Source organism: Puma concolor, chromosome D2 (genome assembly GCF_028749965.1).
Source record: "Puma concolor isolate L17-30 chromosome D2, mPumCon1.1.hap2, whole genome shotgun sequence".
Taxonomy (NCBI): domain Eukaryota; kingdom Metazoa; phylum Chordata; class Mammalia; order Carnivora; family Felidae; genus Puma; species Puma concolor.
Genome location: NC_141677.1, coordinates 54,509,839 through 54,531,059, shown reverse-complemented (window position 1 = coordinate 54,531,059; position 21,221 = coordinate 54,509,839). Strand labels below are relative to the sequence as shown.

At 41.3% G+C, this 21,221-nt stretch overlaps 1 protein-coding gene across 5 annotated transcripts in view; it reads left to right on the top strand.

Annotated features, from left to right (window-relative positions):
• MYOF (myoferlin) overlaps positions 1–21,221 on the top strand; it is a 154,034-nt gene that overhangs the window by 60,679 nt on the left and 72,134 nt on the right. For 4 of the 5 annotated variants that reach the window (XR_015241740.1, XM_086680389.1, XM_086680386.1 and 1 more), the window contains 10 exons: positions 1,320–1,350; positions 1,820–1,935; positions 2,588–2,714; positions 4,257–4,360; positions 6,205–6,273; positions 6,372–6,415; positions 9,089–9,171; positions 11,531–11,569; positions 15,444–15,568; positions 16,739–16,855. Coding sequence is in view for 4 of the 5 variants with exons in the window: in XM_086680389.1 (XP_086536515.1) it covers positions 1,320–1,350; positions 1,820–1,935; positions 2,588–2,714; positions 4,257–4,360; positions 6,205–6,273; positions 6,372–6,415; positions 9,089–9,171; positions 11,531–11,569; positions 15,444–15,568; positions 16,739–16,855 (855 nt within the window). In the remaining variant the exon portion in view is untranslated. The remainder of the gene's footprint in view (positions 1–1,319; positions 1,351–1,819; positions 1,936–2,587; positions 2,715–4,256; positions 4,361–6,204; positions 6,274–6,371; positions 6,416–9,088; positions 9,172–11,530; positions 11,570–15,443; positions 15,569–16,738; positions 16,856–21,221) is intronic. The other variant, XM_086680387.1, reaches the window with a different exon arrangement.

Genomic DNA, 21,221 nt, shown 5'->3' with positions numbered 1-21,221 from the left:
AAAGTTACGTGTGAGGGATTCATGTCACGGTCTTTGCTGAGGGCTGGTATGCCAGCAGGACACAAATGCCCCAGGGGCCAGAAACCAGCTGAGTGTCCTCTGGCCTGGGTCTAGTCAACTTCCAAGTACAACACTTGTGATACCTTAAAGCAAATACCTGAAAGCTGCCACATCAGGGCCCTTGCCAGCACTCCAGCTGCGGATGGAAGCCAGTGCAGTGCTGCAGAGGGAAAGGGTGCTTGTTGATGGCAAGAAGCCCATCACCCAGCTCCACTTACCGGCAGCCCCAGAGCTCCATCTACAAAGCCAATTATTGTAAACCTTGAATATGAAAGGCAAGCAAACCAGGAAAGAGAATCGGGGTGCTTTTCCAAGTAACCCATCTTGGAATTAAAGATAAATACTTGGTGGGTGCTTCTCAGCAATTCTGCGTGGAATGGACTACCTCTCAAAGCCTCTCAGGGCTCCCAGTCATTAGAAGTCCTAGAGAATGATTTGGATCAGGCCTGAATGTGTTCATACCTGTCTGCCACCAACTAGCCACATGCCAACTGATCCTTAGTTTCCTCTGTAAAAAGGAGTCAATGTGAAGACTAGTACACTGTTTGGCACATTGAAGTGCCCAACTGATGGTTGTATTAATATTAGCATTAGCATTAGCATTAGCATTAGCATTAGCATTAGCATTAGCATTAGCCAGAGGAGAGGAAGAGGAATATTGGATAGGAAATTGGGCCAGGTGACTTCTCATAGGGTAACCAAAGTCCAGGTTTGCCCAGGACTGAGGGATTTCACAGAATGTGAGACTTTCTGTGCTTGGGGAAAAGTCCCAAGCAAACCAGGACATACTGGTTATCCTACTTCCGTGGTCCCTTCCAGTTCTAAGACTAGTTAGTTCATTCATTCGGAATGATTGATTGAGGGTCAGGCAAGGCACTGGAGGTATGGAGAGGGTAAGAAGGAAATGTTCTCAAAGAAACTGAAGTCTTGGCAAGAGTCTTATATTTAATATATAATAATGGGGCACCTGGGTGGCTCAGTCGGTTAAGTGTGGGACTTTGGCTCAGGTCATGATCTCATGGTTCGTGAGTTCGAGCCCTGCATTGGGCTCTGTGCTGACAGCTCAGAGCCTGGAGCCTGCTTCAGATCCTGTGTCTCCCTCTTTCTCTGCCCCTCCCCTGCTCGCACTCTGTCTCTCTCTCAAAAATAAAAAAAAAAAAAACATTAAAAACATTTTTAATATAACAATTATGGTTTCTTTGAAATGACTAAACTGATTTTAAAATCTATTTGAACTATTTTAAATTATTTTTTCCCAGATTGATGTTGGATTCATTTATGATGAACCTGGTAAGTAATATTTTTTCTCCCCATGAACTTGAACATTCTGGGAATCAAGAAAATCTGAGGGATCAAAAAGGGAATAATAAAAATGTTTTCTTGACTGAGGAGGGGGAAGTATACTTAGGAATGAGTAATAGCTTAATATGGACATCTTTTTTAATCTGATAGTAATTATCCTAACATTCACAAGTACGTAATTTCTCTGTTTTGTGACAGTATTTTGATCTTATCAAAATCAAATTATAAAAACAGTTAATAGAGCTTAGAGAGAGTCTTGAGTCACACCAGGGCAGGATTGGGGTTGGGGGCTAGTCAGTGCAAAGCAGAGGACATCAATATAGAGACTCATCTGGCAAATTTGGTGTCATTATGATATTTCAGAGAAAATTATTGTTTGTCTTATAGCAGATGAAATCACAAACCTGTCAACTTATCTGTAGTGGGTCCCTGTCCTTTTAATCCTTCTTTATTTTAGGTCATGCTATCATGAGAAAATGGCTTCTTCTCAATGACCCCGAAGATGCCAGCTCAGGAGCTAAAGGTTACATGAAAGTCAGCATGTTCATCCTGGGAACCGGAGATGAGCCTCCTGTGAGCCCTTACATTCTATACCTTTTACATGTTTTCACTAAAAAGGGAGGGCCAAGAGCTAAGCAAGTGGGAGTCAGTAGTTGTGAAATGCAACACAACTTCCAATCAATAACCCCAACCTTCCAGTTCCTCCTATTTTTTGGAAGTTGTTCTTTTCTCCATGGTAGAACTATTATTCCAGCTCACTTGGACTCCTTCCTGGTGTCCAGGAGTGGATTTTTCATTTAGTAAAGATATGTGTATTTTCAAGAGTCCCTTGCATCATTTGACCTATAAAGTATGGCTCACTTGCAAAACCAGGCATTGCTACCTAAAGGGACAGTTGTCATTCTAGGAAACTAGACAGCAAACTGGGAGACAGGTAGTACCCAAGAGAAATTGACAAAACTTCAGGAACGGTCTCTCTTTTTTTCTCCTATTTAGTGCTCATAAAATTACAAAAGGTCACGTTATTTTCTTGTGGAAGAGACATACGAGCTTTGATTATGCAGACTAATTTTGACATGGAATTGGTGGCTGAACTCTTAAGCCTGAAGCACAGGAAATCCTAATGGAAACAGTTCCAATTGGTTTCATTTTACAAGCATCAGTTTGGCTCCTTCCAAGTGCTGCTTTTCTATGGGTATCATTTATAATCATGTTTCCCCAATAGGCTGAGAAACGAGATCGTGATAATGACAGTGATGACGTGGAGAGTAATTTGCTACTCCCTGCTGGCATCGCCCTCCGGTGGGTGACCTTCTTGCTGAAAATCTACCGAGCAGAGGACATCCCCCAGAGTACGTATGGATTCAGTCCTTCCCCAGGACGACCAGTTATCTGCACGATCACATGTGCTAACATCATGCTCTGAATAGTGATTGGTTGCTATCTATCCTTGTTTTTTCTTTGCGAAGGTCTTCGTGGACTTCTTTCCATTCATTCTGGCCCCACTGAAAGCTTCCTGAGCAGGCTGATGGGGAAGCCAGTTGGTCATTGGCCCTTGCTCCTAACTGAGCATTTGGCCCATTCTGTTCCATCTGTGTTCTCCATCTTCTCCTTATTCTAGAGGATACAAAAGAGTGGCCAGCAGTCAGCACTTCTGACTCCTTTCATCACAGGGGAAAATATGACATTTTTGAAACAAATAATGTATTTGTTATTGGATTATTAAAAATAGCTGAGCAATGGGGCGCCTGGGTGGCTCAGTCGGTTGAGCAGCCGACTTCAGCTCAGGTCATGATCTCACAGTCCGTGAGTTCGAGCCCCGCGTCGGGCTCTGTGCTGACAGCTCAGAGCCTGGAGCCTGCTTCGGATTCTGTGTCTCCCTCTCTCTGACCCTCCCCCGTTCATGCTCTGTCTCTCTCTGTCTCAAAAATAAATAAACGTTAAAAAAAAAATAGCTGAGCAAAACATGGTTAAGTGCCAGTAACTAGAAATCTGGCAATATTGCGTGGCGAGGTACGTGTAACAAGAGATTGGATGCATTTAAGAGAATCACTTATGGTGATTTTACTCATAGACACTGGCCCAGCCACTCCTTTGTCATTGCCAAGGACCCAGCAACCTTCTGCCTTGTCCAGCCTATCTGCTTCCCGCTGGGCCCTGGGACATGGGAACCCTTCCCAAGTCCCCAGGAGATAGCACTCTGTGTACAAGCCATGGATCTCTTCAGGATTTGCTACTTTCCCTGGGAACCTACCCCGTCTCTTTTTTAACATCCTATAATGCTTAACATCCTATAATGCTCATCTCTGCTCAGAGATATCTTAAATGAAGTAAATAAATTAAACCTCACATTATACTGCCTACACGGACTATTTAATTGATCTCCATTCATTTCTTAGTTTGTTAAAACAGAGACATGGTGTTTATAGTTGCTTAAATGTGTGATTTATGATTATGTTATGTGTGATCATGCCAAAGTTCCTTGGATTTCTCTGTAAAAGTCGACTAGGCTTACACTATTTTGACCTAAAACGTATTTCCAAGTTGAAACCAGGATGAGTTTTTGAACTGCCTCTGACCTTATATGGATGGACTGTCTTTATTCTACTTTTTCTTCATGGATGACTGATTTTCAATACAATAATTTATTGGTTTATTTTTCAAGGTGCTCTTGTTTTTTTTTTTTTTAAACTTTGTGGGGAGAACACATTTTTTTCTCTTAGCTAAGACAAAATTTCTGTAGTACAGTGCTACTCCTGCTTGCCACTTTTGAGAACAATTCTTGTTGCAACTTGTCTTCATGTTTAGGAGAAAATTTTTAATTTTGCTGAGTGATTTCTGTTCCTTTAAGAAAATCAAATTTAATCTCTGCTGTGCGACATGTTGCTTTCTAGTGGATGATGCCTTCTCACAGACGGTAAAGGAAATATTCGGAGGCAATGCAGATAAAAAAAACCTAGTGGATCCTTTTGTAGAAGTTTCCTTTGCTGGGAAAAAGGTTTGTATGTGATCTAAATGCAGACGCCTCTAGGAAAAAATATTTAAACCACTGTGCTTTCCTTGGAGTGAATTCCTGTTTATTCTTTGTGAAAGTAGCTGACTCCTGATGATCTGGGAAGTCTGCAGGAACACAGATTATTTGAGTCGGAACATGCCAGACTTCTCCACAGGTTTATTTTGGAGTGGAAAGTTTGCAGGACTCAAATTAGAAAATTCAGTCTTTCGAAAGAATAGAATGTGAAAACTATCACTGAATTATTTGGATTACTTCTCAGACCCAAACCTTGTCTTTGTCTAAGGCAAGCTTCCTCGCTGGCAACAACAATCCTCAGTAAATGTTAGGGATAGCCCCCCGACGCCCAGCTGCCCGCTCCCCACATGCTTCTCACTTCCCAGGCCCCAGCCAGCCACCGGAACTGGAGAGCAGGCAGGAGAGCTCCATCCCAGCCCACAGGGATGAGCCGGGAGACTCTTGGTATAGGCACATCCGAGACCACCATGCCTAGTTATAGGCATGAAGACCTAGCGTCTTCTGTACAGTCGAACCATTTGCTTATGAAAGCGAGATTTGGTCAACCACACGCATATCAACCAGGTGTTGCTTTCTAGGAGAGGCAGTGCGTGGTGGAAGGGAGGCGGTGGAAAAGCCCTCTGTTCTGGAGCAAGATTTACGGTTTAGACTGGAGCCAACTCCAGAGGCAATTAAGGCAAATTCCTTTAGCTCTCAGTCTCAATTTCCTGAGCTATAAATCAAGATAATAAGAATCCCATAGGATTGTTGAAAGTGTTAATTAATTAGGTTAAGTAATTATTGTGAGCCTATTAAATATGGAAACTGTCCTGTGTGCTAGGGATAGAGAATTCAGCTCTCATGGAACTTCCCTTGTAGCAGAAGGAACAGCAATAAACAAGCAAATAAGTATTTGAATCATTTCAGATAATACCATGTACGACGCAGAAAAGAGGGCAGAGAACAAGGAGTGATTGGTGCTGGGGGTTGGGGAGAGGAGGTGGGTTTTGCTAGGTTAGCAGGTGGGACACCTTTGAGGAGGTGACATTTGAGCAGAGGCCTGGATGATGTGAGATCTGGAGGGCAGGGGCTTCCAGGAAGAGAGAAGAGCAGGTGTAAAGGCTCCCAAGGAGGAGACACATTTGCAGTGAAAGACACCCCATGTGGCTGGGGTGCAGTGAGCCGGGGGAAGCTAAGAGCTGAAGTCAGATTTGGGGTGGGGAAAGGTAGGCAGGGTTTTATGAGCCAGAGTAGGGTCTGGACTTTAAGCATGCCTGGAGAGCTCACTGAGACTGCTACACAGGGAGTGCCATGAAAGTAAGGAGGCAGGAGAGGGTGTGTGCATCAGACAGGAGCCAACGGCAGGCACCCCGGGGAGATCAGCATCTGGACAAAGCTGTGGTATCAGGAGTGAGGCATGTCCGGGGAAGAGAGATGTGGTGACTGGTTCTAACAGGAGCTGGTTTGGGGAGCAGGGAGAGGGGCTTGTGGGCAGGATCAAAAGATCTGTGTACATATGTTAATGAAGAGATGCTCACTAAATAGTATGCAGTAAGTGCTCAATAAACATTAACTCTTGCAACATGACCCTAATCCAATGTTAGAAATCTGACGATTGAAAAGTAACTTTTAGTGCATAGATGAAGCAAAGATTAATATTAAACCCATGTTATATTTTACCTAATAGTTAGAAGAGAAATAAACTTTAACCAGGTTACTAAGTATGTAACTGGCTAAATAGACTGCTAGAGTCATAATGTAGTATGCATACATGTGAACTTGCAGAAATTAGAATCTTGAATATCTACTGTTTTGTTTTGATGATTTTACAGGTTTGCACAAATATAATTGAGAAAAATGCAAACCCTGAGTGGAACCAAGTCATTAATCTTCAGATCAAGGTTTGATGTTTTTTTCTTGCAGAAAAATAAGACTATTTACTTTAATAGTTACTGAATGAGTTGAGAAACAACTACTTTGTTCTGTTTCTTCTTAACAGTTTCCTTCGATGTGTGAAAAAATAAAGCTAACAATATATGACTGGTGAGTTAAAAAACAAATTTGTGTCTAATTCAGAATTAAAGAATTGAACACTTGGATATTGCAGAACATTACTCTGATGGTCTAACTCTTACCTTTCAGCCTGTTTCTTTTTCTTCTAGAGGGAGGTGATAAACTGCTCCTGGAATTGGGTGTTTTCTTTTTAAAAAAAATTATTAATGGTATTGCTACAGAAAAGCTTTGTGTATCTTCGTTCCATTGGCTCGTAAACAAAGAAGGGGAAAATAATCTGAAAACGCCCCAAGATAAGAAATCAAGGATTTAAATACTGTTTAGGCTGTCCAAAATAGACTTCAGAAATGGAGTGAACCATTGCTTGAGAAGAATCACCAAAACATTTCAACAGCTATTCTCTGTTATTGTTAGAAAGGAAAATGGAGAAAGCTACCTGTCTGATTGAATGCAAAGAAAATTCAGTGAGAGGTTCTGATGGAATTTTAACTAGATCACCCTCCTAGCGGGGATTGACCATAATAAGGCCATTCTTGTGCATGTTCTAGCTGGATGAGGCATTCAGTTGGCAGTCCTTAACTCCTTGAGATTGAAAATGGCAAATACCATCATCATCCTCATCATCAGCGTTTATACTGGTGTTAGCTACCATTTTTTGGGCACTCTAAGTGCTGTACCATGTGACTTAACTGTAATATCCCATTTAGTTTTTAGAGTAACCTTTTCAGTTGGAGACTATTATCAGTTCATTTTACAGATGAAGATACTAAGGCTCAGAGAGGTCAGGTAACTTGCTCACAGTCACTCAGAAAGTTAGAGACTGAGTTGGGCCCCTGCCCTGTCTGGCTGTCCCCATAGTTTTTCCTTTGACAGAATGTATTTGGCTTTTGCATTGGCACCCTCCCAGTACTATGGCAAAAGGGCACTTTGGGAGGAGGTAGTAAATTTCATTTTGTTCAATGACCACATCACAGTTTATTGAGGGTCATGGAAGGGTCGTGAAGACAGAAAACCCCTTCCAGTGAGTGTAAGCTTGATTTTAGCACTTGAGACCCTCAGGCAACATTCTGAATGTGTTCCATGGGCCTCAGGAACTCTCAGGAATGTGAATGTGGACCTATAGAGTTCAGGTGACTACTCTGGCTTACTGGCTTTGCAGTGAGTGGTTGTGGATTGAGCCATCCCAGAGTCGTCTGTGGTCACTGCAAATGTGGTTACTTTCTGAACTAATCTGCCCCCTCCAAAGCAATAGTGTAGACTAGGATGCAGAGACAGGCCCTGTTTCACTAAGGAATCCTTGGATCCAAATCTCAGGTTACATATTTTGTAGGGTAGTTGCACAACTGGGGGGAAGCTAAGAGTTCTTTAAATGTAGTCTAGATCCTTTTGGATGAACAGAAAAGATTCAAGAACCATGCTTGTGACTTAATATCCTTAAGTAATACTTCTTCTCAGGAAAACTGTGTTTCATTAGTCATTCTTTATACTCTAATACTATTATACTATACGATGTATAAGATTGTATGTAACATAGACCATTACTATAATGCAGTATAATAATATTACACTGTAGTATTGTCTTTCCCCCAAATACTGAACCTTTCCTCTCTCCCATGGGGTCTTAGATTTCAGAGTGGGTATACTATTAGATTGAATAAAGGAGAGCCTGAAATGGGGCACCTGGGTGGCTCAGTTGGTTAAACATTTGACTCTTAGTTTCCACTCAGGTCATGGTCTCATGGTTTGTGAGTTCGAGCCCTGCATCAGGCTCTGTGCAGACCCTGCTTGGGATTCTTTTTCTCTCCCTCTCTCTGCCCCTCCCAATCTCTCTCTGTCTCTCTCCCTCCCTCTCTCTCTGTCTAAAAATAAGTAAATAAACATTAAAATTTAAAAAAGGAAGAATAGGTTGAATTAAGCACAGAGATGTTATTCATAGAAACCTCATTTTTTTACACCTACTGTTGAGCCCATCCAGAGGCCACTTCATGGGTTAGACTTGCATACTTTCTGTGATATCCATGGAAAGATTAATAATAATGTATTTACTTGTAGTGGGAATATTTGTCCCTACCATACAAATAAGATTTAGGTTCTAGGCAAGCAACTGCCCTCAGCTGCCCTCAGCTGTTACACAGTAGGTGCTCAATAAATATTTGAACCGAATTGGAAGGGAATTGTTCTCCCTGTGAAAGACCCATTCATTGTAGTTGTTAAACCATCAGAGTAATCTGTATGAACATGATAAAATCAGACACACACACTTATCCTATGTAATGTGATGACATTACACCCATTAGATAACGTACCTATAATTGTTTCATTCATTTTATGACAACGGTATTGAGTGGCCATAGGCAAATCCCTTGACCTGTCTGTAAAAACCTCAGTTTCCATAGCTGAAATGAATTGCCCAGTTAATGTTTCTCAATAGGTAGTTGGAGGACCATCCATATCAGAATCAGTTGAGATATATACTTGTGTAAATGCGGGTACTTGTTCTCCACCCCTGCTTTTATTGAATCAAAAGCTTGGATAAGAGATGAGAGCTGGGGTTTCCAAGTAATTCTTAAAGTACAGTAAAGCTTGAGGCCCACTGGACAGGATGATTTCTGAGGTCTAGCATCTTTTCCAACTCAACCTTATTATTGTTGAAGTGAAGCTATGTCTTCATAGGTAGAAGCCTTAACCTGTTCTTTTACACAGGGACCGTCTTACTAAAAATGATGTCGTTGGAACAACATACCTATACCTCTCCAAAATTGCTGCCTCTGGTGGGGAAGTGGAAGGTAAGTCCGTCAGCAGACCTGGAACTAGACGGGGTGCAGAACTTCTGAAGCAGAATGAACTGGAATGGCCACCTGGCAATGGAGTTGGTTTCTCAAAAGCCAAAAGTGATGAGCCAAGTGAACTATTTCAGTGATGTTTTGGTGATGACCAGCAGAACAATTAATTAGTAACTAATAATTAAGGCAACTAACAGTTTGAAGAATTTGGTTTTCTTGCGCCCATCCAAAAACTCTTCCCAGTAGCTATTTTATAAATTTTTGACTGTCAATACAGAGTGTTGGCAACCTATCTGTTAGAATGGTATTAACTCCAGTCCCTCCAAATATAAAATAATACTCCCTTCTCCACTGACTTCCTTAGCAGGAACAAGGATGTCAGGTAGCAATGAGCCATAAAATCTCCACTCCTTAAGATAATGTGTATTTTGTTTTCGTGCTAAAAGCATTGATAACAAATACACTTTTCTTTCTGTTGTTCTCCATACTGAGAATTACTTGCCTATTCCTGGCATTGGGATTCTGTGCATACACCAGAAATTGTAACAGGAAATGAAGGAGAAAAGCAAAGATGGTAAGAAAGAAAAATTTAATGCTGACATATCAATAATATCAGCAGCTGATTTTTGTTACCAAAACAAAAATAACAAAAATGCTTGTAATTACTAATGTATTCAACATATTGAGTTGAGTAAATTATGTGAGAGAATTCAAGACAGAATATGGTCTTGAGAAACTCAAGCTTCCTCTCATCCTCATTTTGTTTAAGAGGAAACTTTATAGGTTTTAAAACATATATTAATCCAAGCAATGTATAGCATGGATAAGAACCTGGAAGATGTTAGAGATATCGTGAAGAAGACAGAGATTTCCTCTCTCTAGAAGAAAAAAAAAAAAGGCAATTTGAAATTCCAAGAAAAACAAAATACTGAACAAAGAAGATATAGTTCAGATATAAAGTCATATGTGGCCGTTATTTTATTTTATTTTTTTAATTTTTTTTTCAACGTTTATTTATTTTTGGGACAGAGAGAGACAGAACATGAACGGGGGAGGGGCAGAGAGAGAGGGAGACACAGAATCGGAAACAGGCTCCAGGCTCTGAGCTATCAGCCCAGAGCCCGATGCGGGGCTCGAACTCCCGGACCGCGAGATCGTGACCTGGCTGAAGTCGGACGCTTAACTGACTGCGCCACCCAGGCGCCCCTGTGGCCGTTATTTTAAGCAAATGCTAGAAACTAAGAAAGCTCCCGTCTGCATGCCCTCTGCTGAGTGGCAGAGGGGACCATACAACTGGAACTGTAACAAAGGAAATGTAATCACGACTCTTTCCTCTGCAGAGATCAGTATTTATATGGCTGTTATACTGTTAGCACTAATTGTTTTTTGATTTTTTTCTTTGACGCCTATAGCCAAAGCTCTGAGCAGAATGTAAATGTTATTGCCCATTGCAATGTAAAAGCATGGAAGATAGAGACTAGAAGCAGAAGGAGGAAGGCGAGTGGAGGAAGGGTAGGCATGGTGGTAGCCTTGTCTTATCAAGTGAGGAATCCAGAAATAAAGACTAGATTAAATCATAATGGTAACCCACAGAGTAGTTAAAAAATCATATCAAAACTATGTGGGTGGGGAGGGTCAAAATGAGTTATGTCCATTTATCATTGGCAAGAAGTCATTCAATAATTACCTGGAGGTAATTATTCAAAATTTACTGGCATAAGCATTTTTCTTAGTGATATAGCAGTAACATCCAGAAGAATTAAAACCAAAAATTGTTACATGCAGTTTTCAGCCTTCTCTCTGAGGCCTTCTCTCCTTGAAAGCCCTGCAGACTGTCTGTTATGGGTCTCAAAATAACAAGAGGCAGCAAGCATCCCCCGCCTCCCACCCCCAACACACACACAAAAGAAACAAATAATGTACCATGAACTGCAAACTCTGACCTGCACAGCCTCAGACTAAATTAACTTGGGTTTTCTGGCCTTGGTCCCAGTTAAGTCAGATATAAGACAAGTACATGTTTTATTAAAAATATGAAATGTTGGTAACTTCACCAGGCCCTCCTTTGGTGGTGAGAAGCTAGCTCTTCTCAGATGCTTCGCTGCCTTGGGACCAGAGGGATTTGAGTTATTTAATGTGTGGCGCTTCTGCCAATTATCACAAATGTTTGAGCCATTTTGCATATAACCGGTGAGATTGGTATAAATTACAAAAGGGTCATGTCACTTGGGTCTGAAGTTGGTGTTTTTCTGGTGTTGCTAAACCACTTACCTAGCATTGGATTTGATTAACTTTTTCAATGTCTCTTTTATAATGCCCGTGTTTCTCTTGTGGTTTAACCAGTCGTATTTTTACTATATAGATTTATCATCTTCGGGATCTGGGGCTGCATCGTATACAGGTTTATGCTTTGTAATTTTGCTATCTTCTAGATTTTCCTATTTACTATTGTCTTATTAAGAATGTATCAATTGACTATCTTTAGAACCTTTTTTTTTAACATTTTGCTGTCTCCAAAGTAGTTTTGCTATAATTTTAATTTTTGTATTTGTGCTCTATGGTTGTCCTGCATGGCTAAAATTAAAACAGATGTGCTAATCAGGCTTTGCTACCATCTCACGTTTTCACCTAGATGCATACCATCCTATTGGATGCCATTGTAAATAACTGTGAGAGATAACTGTGTGTTATTGTTGTTTTTGTTCAGTAGGTAGAGATATGGGGCGTGAGATCAGTTCAAAATGTATGGAGTAACTGTCCCTCACTTTGAACGTGGATCTCTAGGTTGGAAGACACTGAACGATTGTACATTGAAGGGCTTCATCTTTCAAACAGGGGGGATCATAACATGTTCTTTCGTCTGCACAGCACTGGCCATTCTTTGCAAGTTTGCTCAATGGTCTCACATTTGACCATCACAACTCCCCTAATGTTATTGTTCCCCAAATAGATGAGGACTTGAGGCTTACAGAAATTTGTCATTTTTCAAGTCAACACGATAATCCCTGCCGTGCTAATTACCCAGGCTTGTGGTGAGAAGGGAAAAGAGATACTGCACTGAGAAACCTTTGCAAACAGAAGTTCTGTGCGAATACAAAGCATTATTATTGTCTGCCTTTGTGTTACTGGCACAATGCCCCATTCATATTTGTTTTTAAGAATCAATCTTAATATCTTATACTCGGACTTAATATGAATATGAAGTAGTCCTTTAAGTTTAATTTTTTTTTAATGTTTATTTATTTTTGACAGAGAGAGAGAGAGAGCATGAGCGGGGGAGGGACAGAGAAAGAGGGAGACACAGAATCCAAAGCAGGCTCCAGGCTCCGAACTGTCAGCACAGAGCCCGACGCGGGGCTCAAACTCACAGACCGCGAGATCATGACCTGAGCCGAAGTCAGACGTTCAACCTACTGAGCTACCCAAGCGCCCCTGAAGTAGTCCTTTAAGTTTATAACAAACTTGGCAGATTTGGTAACTCTTCATTCCTTCATTCATTTTTCCAATCAATCCAAGAATATTTATGTGGTAGTTCCCCATAGTAGAACCAGTTCTCAGTGTTTAAGGAATCAAAATAAAATATATTTGAATCCTTCCCCACTCACCAAATGAATTTATAATGTAGTCACAGAAATAGGCAGCTATTTAAGGTTCAAAAATTAAAATATAAAGTGATACGTTATACAAATCCAGAATACAAAGGAGCCTCACAGAGGTGAATGAAGTCTGAAAAATAATGTTTGAAAAGCAGGTCAGAGGGCTGCCTGGGTGGCTCAGTTGGTTAAGCCTCCGACTTTGGCTTGGGTCATGATTTCACGGTTCCTGAGTTTGAGCCCCGCATCAGGCTCTGTGCTGACAGCTTAGAGCCTGGAGCCTTCTTCAGATTCTGTGTCTCCCCTTCTCTCTGCCCCTCCCCAGCTTGCATTCTCTCTCTCAAAAATAAATAAACATTTAAAAAATTTTTTAAAAAGAAAGAATGAAAGAAAGAACAAAAGAAAGAAAGAAAAAAGAAAGAAAGAAGGAAAGAAAGAAAGAGAGAGAAAGAAAGAAAAGCGGGTCAGAGGAAAAGGTTGATGGCCAGGCTAAAGAATTTTTGTTTTATGTAGTATAGGCTTTTGAGGAAGGTCTTTGGAAGTTTGATGTGACAGTTGTGCAGGAAAAGTTTGGTGAGGAAAGTTTGGAGGCAGGAAGAGACTTACCTTGTGAGAGAATAGGCTTTCCCTGGAGACCATGCTGAGGCATAAACCCAGAGAAGGAAGGTTCTCCATGTTAATGCATAGCCAGCAAGTCAAAGGGTATAAAATACCTGAAAAGAGATTTGCTTGGACAAAAAGAATTAAGCTGTTAATATCACGGTAACTTGCAATAGATCGTTATTGACAATGATTGTCTGCATCTCTGGAAATCTTTAATGAAAAACAAATACTCATGACAAACAACATAATAAGTTACCCAGGGGAACTGGTTGGGGGTGAGGTAGGGCTAGGCCAGAGGGATGGGTGGTGTAGTAGAACTATGAAACTCGAGATCTGGGTCTCAATCTGTCATCTTCAGGGACCTTTGACTAGTCATGTCACTTCTATGGGCTTCAATTTGGCCATCCATAATGTGGCATGACTATGGTACAAGAGTTTTAATGGCCATTCTTACTTGAACATTCTGTGATTCAACTCCTGAAAGTGACTTCCTTTTCTCCCTTTGGATCTCTGCTTTAGTCCTCTGCTGTAGTTCCTCACAATGGATATTCTAGCACAAGGAAAGCAATCAAAACCCTGCTTATTAATAATCAAGTAGTCAACTGTGTCCATGTTCCATATGGCAGATTAGATAAAGCCAAACCAATCCATATGTCCAGATATAATATTCCTTTTACCCTGATCATTTGGTAACAGGATAGCACAATCCAGAGAAATCTCTGTTGGAAAAATTCTTGGTCCCCATTCGGGTTTCACAAGAAGTTTCCAAACAGGTGTGAAGTATGGCACCCCAGGGCATTACCAAGTCTCACCCTTAGGCTGTCAGTTGTTACTTTCCTAAATCTTAATTTAAATGTTTCTTTTTCGTGCATTCTTCACGGAGATTGCACTTTAATTAATCTCTGCCAGTGTGCATGGTTCCTACCTCTTCTCAAAAGTGCCCAAGCGCATTTATACATGGTGTAAGAACCTCAAATAATAATTTTTAAAAATTGCAAGAGCACATTTATATATGGTCTGGTCAACTGTTCACTAATGGGCATTCTGCTCAACTGCTAATCCACATTTATCTTTCTCCCTTACATATAATCATAGAGTTGGAAAGGGCCATAGGAGTGATGTGGTTAACTTCTCATTCATAGAAGACTTGTCTTGATGATAATCCTGAAAACCCTAGCCTAAACATTTCCTCTGTCACCAGTGTGATCTGTCCCATTGTTTGACATCTCTAATTCCTACAAAGATCTTCCTTATGTTGAGTGAAATAAAGAATACCTCCTCGTAGCACCCATCAGTGGCCCTTACTGTGTTTTTGGAAACAAATCCATCCTTCTTCCATATGGGAGCCATTCAGATGGTTGGAGACATTTCCCCATCTTCACCCACAGTCTCCCTTTGACTCCATTTTTTCTTGCATTGCCCTCAGTTCCCCTCACTGCACTGGGGAGCAGTCTTGGCTAAGACAAGGTAGCAGAAATATGGACCATATTGGATGCTCATCAGAGATAAAATGTTTGAATGGGGACTTTATGTTGCTTATAAATATCATATGGTCCTAACCAAAGGCAGGCAGTTCATTGTCATATATAAAAATTTTTAATGTCTCGTATTTTTAATAGCATCTGCCATATTTGTACTAACTATTTTAGTCTAAGTGGAATTTGGGGAGAACAAATGCAGTTCATCTGGTATATATCATTTAAATGACTTCCCCAAATTACCAATTACCCCAAACTATCCCAATTACCAATGACACATTTAATACAAGGCCAATTATAAACTTGCAAAAAATGTGAAGATCAACTCGAAAGCCTTATTATTCTTTCATTTGCATAGCATTATCTTTCTGTAATAACAACATAAGTTTACCTGAACTATCCCCTGAATTTTTTGTTTAATGTTTTATAGCAATAAGAAAAGGAAAATACTGCAAGTCTCACAAGTGCTTGTAATTTGCATTAATACAACTAACTCACAAATTAGAGGAAAATAGTCTCACTCAGCTAACTAATAACTAATATTTATTTCAATAGATTAATTGGTAAAAGCCTAAAATCTAATAATGATGTTATCTCTCAGCAAATACAGGAGAAACAGAGGTGGGCTTTGTGCCAACATTTGGACCTTGTTACCTGAACCTTTACGGAAGCCCCAGAGAGTACACAGGATTCCCAGACCCCTATGATGAGCTAAATACTGGCAAGGTTAGTGTCTCAATTAAGATTTATTATTAACGGAATACTTATTAATGTGATTCCTTCTTATAATTGTTATAATTAAGTCTCATATCTAGGGAATCTCTACACACACACACACACACACACACACACACACAGATAGACCCGACATGTGACTGATCAAGTGTTGAAGGACAGAAGTCCCACACTCCTCAAGTCTTTGAATACAAGGCTAGGAAAGGATCCTGGAGACCATCTAATTTGGCAATTACAAATGCACAGCATGGCCATTCCCCCTGTCCTGCACTTAGGGCAGATGTCAGTGATCAATGCTGGCTCTTTCCTAACAAGCAAATGTGCTGCCTCAGAATCCTGTTCGATACTGTGTTCTAGGAATTTACCAAATGATTGGAGGTGACATGCCTGAAGAAACTGCTATCCCTGATCCAATCCAACATCTTCATTTTATAGATGAGGATATGGAGGCCCAGAGACGGGAAATGCTCTTTCCAGCATATTAGAAGCCAAAGTAATGTCTTTGAGTCAGTTCTGAAGGCCCAAGAAAGGGACTGAGGTAGAGATAAACCCCTGAGGGAGCAGGGGTAATGGACTGGCTCTGGAAGTGGAAGCCTTCCCTTCCTCTCCAGAAAATTCTGTTGCCAGCACTGCCAGATATGGAGAGAGGAGTATCCGCTCTTCATCTTTATGCTTAGCTACACCCAAAACATCTTCCTCTTTTATTTCCTGGCTGCTCCGAGACTTGCCCTGGTTGCCAACATGGCAGCCTTCCCTTCCTGAGAAGAGTAGGGAAGGAGCCAAGGTGACACAGATTACGTAGAGTTGCTCTACTGAAGTAGGGTGAGGGAGACTTTGAGTCCCTTCCACTCCCACCCCCAGCCTCCGGGAACCTCTTCAGGATCCAGAGCATGGCTTGAAAGCCTCTGACCTAGTCATAGCTAAGATCCCTTTCAGCCCTGGCTCCCCAGCTCTCTTTGGATCCCTTCCTGAAGTCACTGACTTTTCCTTCAGCTACCAAAGACCTGAACCCAACTGAGAGAGTTGTTGACCGATTGAATTTGGAGGTTAGGGCCACAGGAGGGAAACACTAAACTGTAGCTGCATTAGCCTGACTAGAGAGACAGTTCTTTTTGCTGTTGTTCAGGCCTGCAGGAATGATTTCGTGTTATTGCCTTTCAGGGGGAAGGAGTTGCCTACAGAGGCAGAATCTTGGTTGAATTAAGCACTTTTCTTGAAAAGACACCACCAGACAAAAAACTTGAGCCCATTTCAAATGATGACCTGCTGGTTGTGGAGGTAACTTTGGAGTGTGGATGATGCTTGGTATGGAAAAGGGGGTGTTAGGGGATTGGCGGTGGGTGGCTAGTACTGGCCTGCCTGAGCAAGTGGGGACATCGAGGGACTGCAGGATCAGCTGTGGCAGAGTTGGAGAGCTGAGTCATAGCAAGTACCTCTGGATCTATTTAACACCCTCTTGATCTATCTAGAACAGCTGTACGGTGAGTGAGGCTTGCTTCATCTTGTGTGATGTTAATACCCTACTGAAAATTGGCAGGAGCAGTGATACCTCTGAACCAAGTGGCCTGTTTGCTAACTGGGGTTGTGTGGTCCTGGGGAAGTGGCCGCAAGAGCCATCCCAAATGGCATTGGTGCCACCATTAATCATTTCCACTTTCAGAAGTAGGCATATCTCAGGCTTCCCAGCATCTGGGGGCACGTTTATATTAATTCCTCCTTGAAGACAGAAGTCTTCCAAATTCACCTCCGCAACTGTTTCGTTCTTTCTTTCTTTCTTTTTTTCTTTCTTTTTTTTTTTTCCAATCAGCTCTTTCTCCTCTATGGACACAATTTAAGCGCCCATGATCCATATGGTAGAGAGCTACAGATGTAGTTTTTTCCTAGTAAATTCAAATGCCAGTGTTACTAACTCAAGGTAATAAATCCCAGAAGAAGAATATTACTATCATTAAGCTGTAAAATGCTCATTTTTTCCTTGTCAATTAATTGACATCTGCAATACAGATTTGTTAACATATGTGATGGATAACCCAATATTAAGTTATCCCTGTCTCTGTTGCCCACTGAATCATTTCCAGCACATCCTATACCGTTATTATGAGTTTTAAAAATAAATATGCTAGTTGATTAATATTTTTATTTTTTGACTTCTAAAAAATTAACACATAGCACTGTGTAAGTTTAAGGTACATGGTGTGTTGATTTGGTATACTTACATATTGCAATATGATTACCACTGTAGTGTTAGCTAACACTGCCATCATGTCACATAATTGTCATTTCTTTTTTGTGGTGAGAACACTCCAGATCTAGTCTGTCAGCAACTTAGAGGCATGTAATATGGCATCGTTGACTATAATCACTACGCACTGCATTACATCTCCAGAATTTGTCTTCTAACTACAAGTTTGTACACTTTGACCAACATCTTCCCAATTCCCCAACCCCTGGTAACTGCCCTTCTACTCTCTGTCTTTATGAGTTTGACTTTTTAAAAAAATTTTTTTTAATGTTTATTTATTTTTTGGGACAGAGAGAGACAGAGCATGAACGGGGGAGGGGCAGAGAGAGAGGGAGACACAGAATCGGAAGCAGGCTCCAGGCTCTGAGCCATCAGCCCAGAGCCCGATGCGGGGCTCGAACTCACGGACCGCGAGATCGTGACCTGAGCTGAAGTCGGACGCTCAACCGACTGAGCCACCCAGGCGCCCCACAGTTTGACTTTTTTAGATTCCACATATAAGTGATAGCATACAGTGTCTTTCTTGGTCTGGCTTATCTCACTTAGCATGATGCCCTCCAGGTCTGTCCATGTTGTCACAAATGACAGGATTTCCTTCTTTCTCATGACTGAATAATATTCCATTTTGTATGTGTACACCACATCTTCCCCCACCTATTTCTGAGAATCCCGGGTTGATGCTTATGTGTTCCAGAAATCTGAGCTGTTTGCCAGAGCATCCAGCTCACTTATGGCTCTCTGCCCAGGGCCACTCTTTGCTGGATTCCACCCCTGACCCAACAAGCTTCTTGAAGCTGTCTCCTTCACCTTCCCCTCCGTCCCAGGCATGGGATAGACCCTTCTCTTATGTCTCCACATTACGTCAGAAACCAAACGGCAATTTTAGAAAAACTTTTACCTCCAGTAAGAGGTAAGAGTAGGGAAACCGTGAAATGAGTAACTTGAAATGGCTAATCTCAAAGCTCTGGGCTCAGACCAGCTTTCTGGGTCTGTTGCAGTTGGCCTCCCTGTCTCTCTCTAGCCTGCTTACTGTGGCAGGGCTCGGCCCCCCACCTGCCCCTATTCCCAACACCACCCTGTACACATGGCCACCTCAATGTCCATGTCAAGGGCCATGAATTCCCAGCCAAACAAGGCCTTCTCCTTTCTAGGAGTTTCATGTCTGCCTGTTGTGAGATTTGCCCCTTTCAGGATGAGTGACAAGGAAAATATCTACTCCCTTTAGAGGAAACTCTCCCTTCTCCCCCAGACCATTGTAGCCTTGTTCATGGACTCCCAAGAAGACAATATTAGGAGGTTAGAGTCCAAAGCAGTATATTCTGGATTTTTCGGTCCTGGCGTGTTTGGAACATTAGGAGTCCGGTTATTCACGAGCCACACAGATTTCAATCCAGTGCCTGTGTCTTTCCCTGTAAGAGAAGACTGGGCCACACATTCTTTCACAGGTTACCTCTGTCTCCACCCCTCAGCCTCAAGAAGGAACCTTACACCTACCACCGGCAAGCCACAGGGCATCAGTCCAAGTTCTCACAGGGAAAGGATCAATTCTCCCCCCTCTACGAGCACAGATTATAACAGAGTTCTGGCTAAAATATACACTTAACAGTGCACGTGACCAAATGGAACAGTTGAAGTCAGGTTATTTAAATGGTGAAAGAACCCCGGTAGGTGTATGTTTTGTATTATAGTTAAAGGTCCGTCCAAAGAAGTTTCCTAAGCAAAGCAATGGTCTGCCTTGAATGTGAATTCATATCTCGACTCCTAGAATCAGAAACTGCTTAGAAATTTTAAGTCATAGTTTTCCCAGTTTTTATACATTAATGTATCCAATAAAAAAATTCTAGGGCACTTGCTTCTATTTCCTGAATCAGCCTATCAAACAAGTGGATATAAAGACCAGATTATGTTAAGAACTCTTGGGAGATAAGTCTTCAAGAAATTATCAAGTGTCTCTCCATCACTCTACTCCTTGTCATCCTACCTATTCCCACTGATATACAGACACATAAATAATACCATTTGCAACTTATATCATGCCACCAATGGTGCCATAATGCCATTCTTGGATTTAGCATTAATGGTGTTGACCACTCTTGAGTTATCCCGGAGTTTCTGATGTGTAGCGAGGAGTGATTTTGCTGAGGTGAGAAATTGAGTCAGGTGTGCAGAAAAGCAGGTGTGTGAGTGCTGGTCACTGCACCTAGCCATCACCCAGTCTGCATGTCCATGAGAGTGAGGCTCTGTGCTTCTCTATTCCTGACACCGGTGCACAACTCTTACATAGGGTCTGAAGCAGTCCCCCAGAGTTTTCAGTTATTTTGTTACATTTCATGGGGGTAATGATAGAATATTGTGACATTATTGACTTTCGGGATTTGCTATGATCTCAGGAACATAATCCTTGCAAATGATAAATCTACCATAACATAGTAACAACAGGGGACACTTGAAGACCTTGAGTGCTGGACTTATCCTGACTTTTCCAACCTTGCTTCTGCAGATGAGGTCATAAATCAAGACGAATCTCTATAAGAAGTGTATGTTGTGGGATCATGTAATGTATACTCATTTTGTTTTGGTTGTTTACTTGTTAAAGAGACACAGAGCCAAAACAAATTCCCCCGGTCAATAAGATCCTGGTGTGAGTCTTTCTATCCACCCCATACCACCATCAATTCTGAAGGTGAGGAATCGTAACACATCTTAAGAACAAATTTAGAAAAAGGAAAAAGAAGAGAGGGTGGGTGGGAAAGTGGAGCAGCTTACATGCCATTTACTGCCAGGATCGTGCAAGAAAATAGCTAAAAAAAACCCCAAAGGCCTCTATGGAGACACATGGTATGGCATGGGTGGTTCTGGACTTGAGTTGTTATAGATTGGCTCTTGAAGAGTCCAGCTACAACTTGGGTTTAGGCAGAAATGCGGCCATGGGTTCTCAGCAATTACAGTGCCTCTTTACTTTGTGCTGTCACCAGAACAGAATTTAAGTTCATGGCCTTTCTTTTTATTTTAAGCACTTGTAATAGAGAGGGGGAGAGGGAAGGGGTAGGAAGAGACTCAACAAAGTATGGTAGCTAGAATGCAAAACTGAATTCTTTTTTCTATTTTACTCCAAATAATTAAACACATACAGGCAAAGAAGCCTGTGTCATAGATTTATTAAAAAATGAAACCAAAAAGAAACTCAAAAAACAAAGAGCCAACAGTATACAGTCGCCACAGTATATGTCAACAGTATAAAAGAACAGCTTTTTATAAACTGAAATAGAAAACAAAGTTACTTTTCTTTGATCCAAATAATTAAACCCAGATAGCAAAATGGCTTATGTCATAAATTTAATGAAAGCAAAAACGAAATCTATAAACTAAAATCCCTATAACATTAAAAAGCAGGAGAAGAGC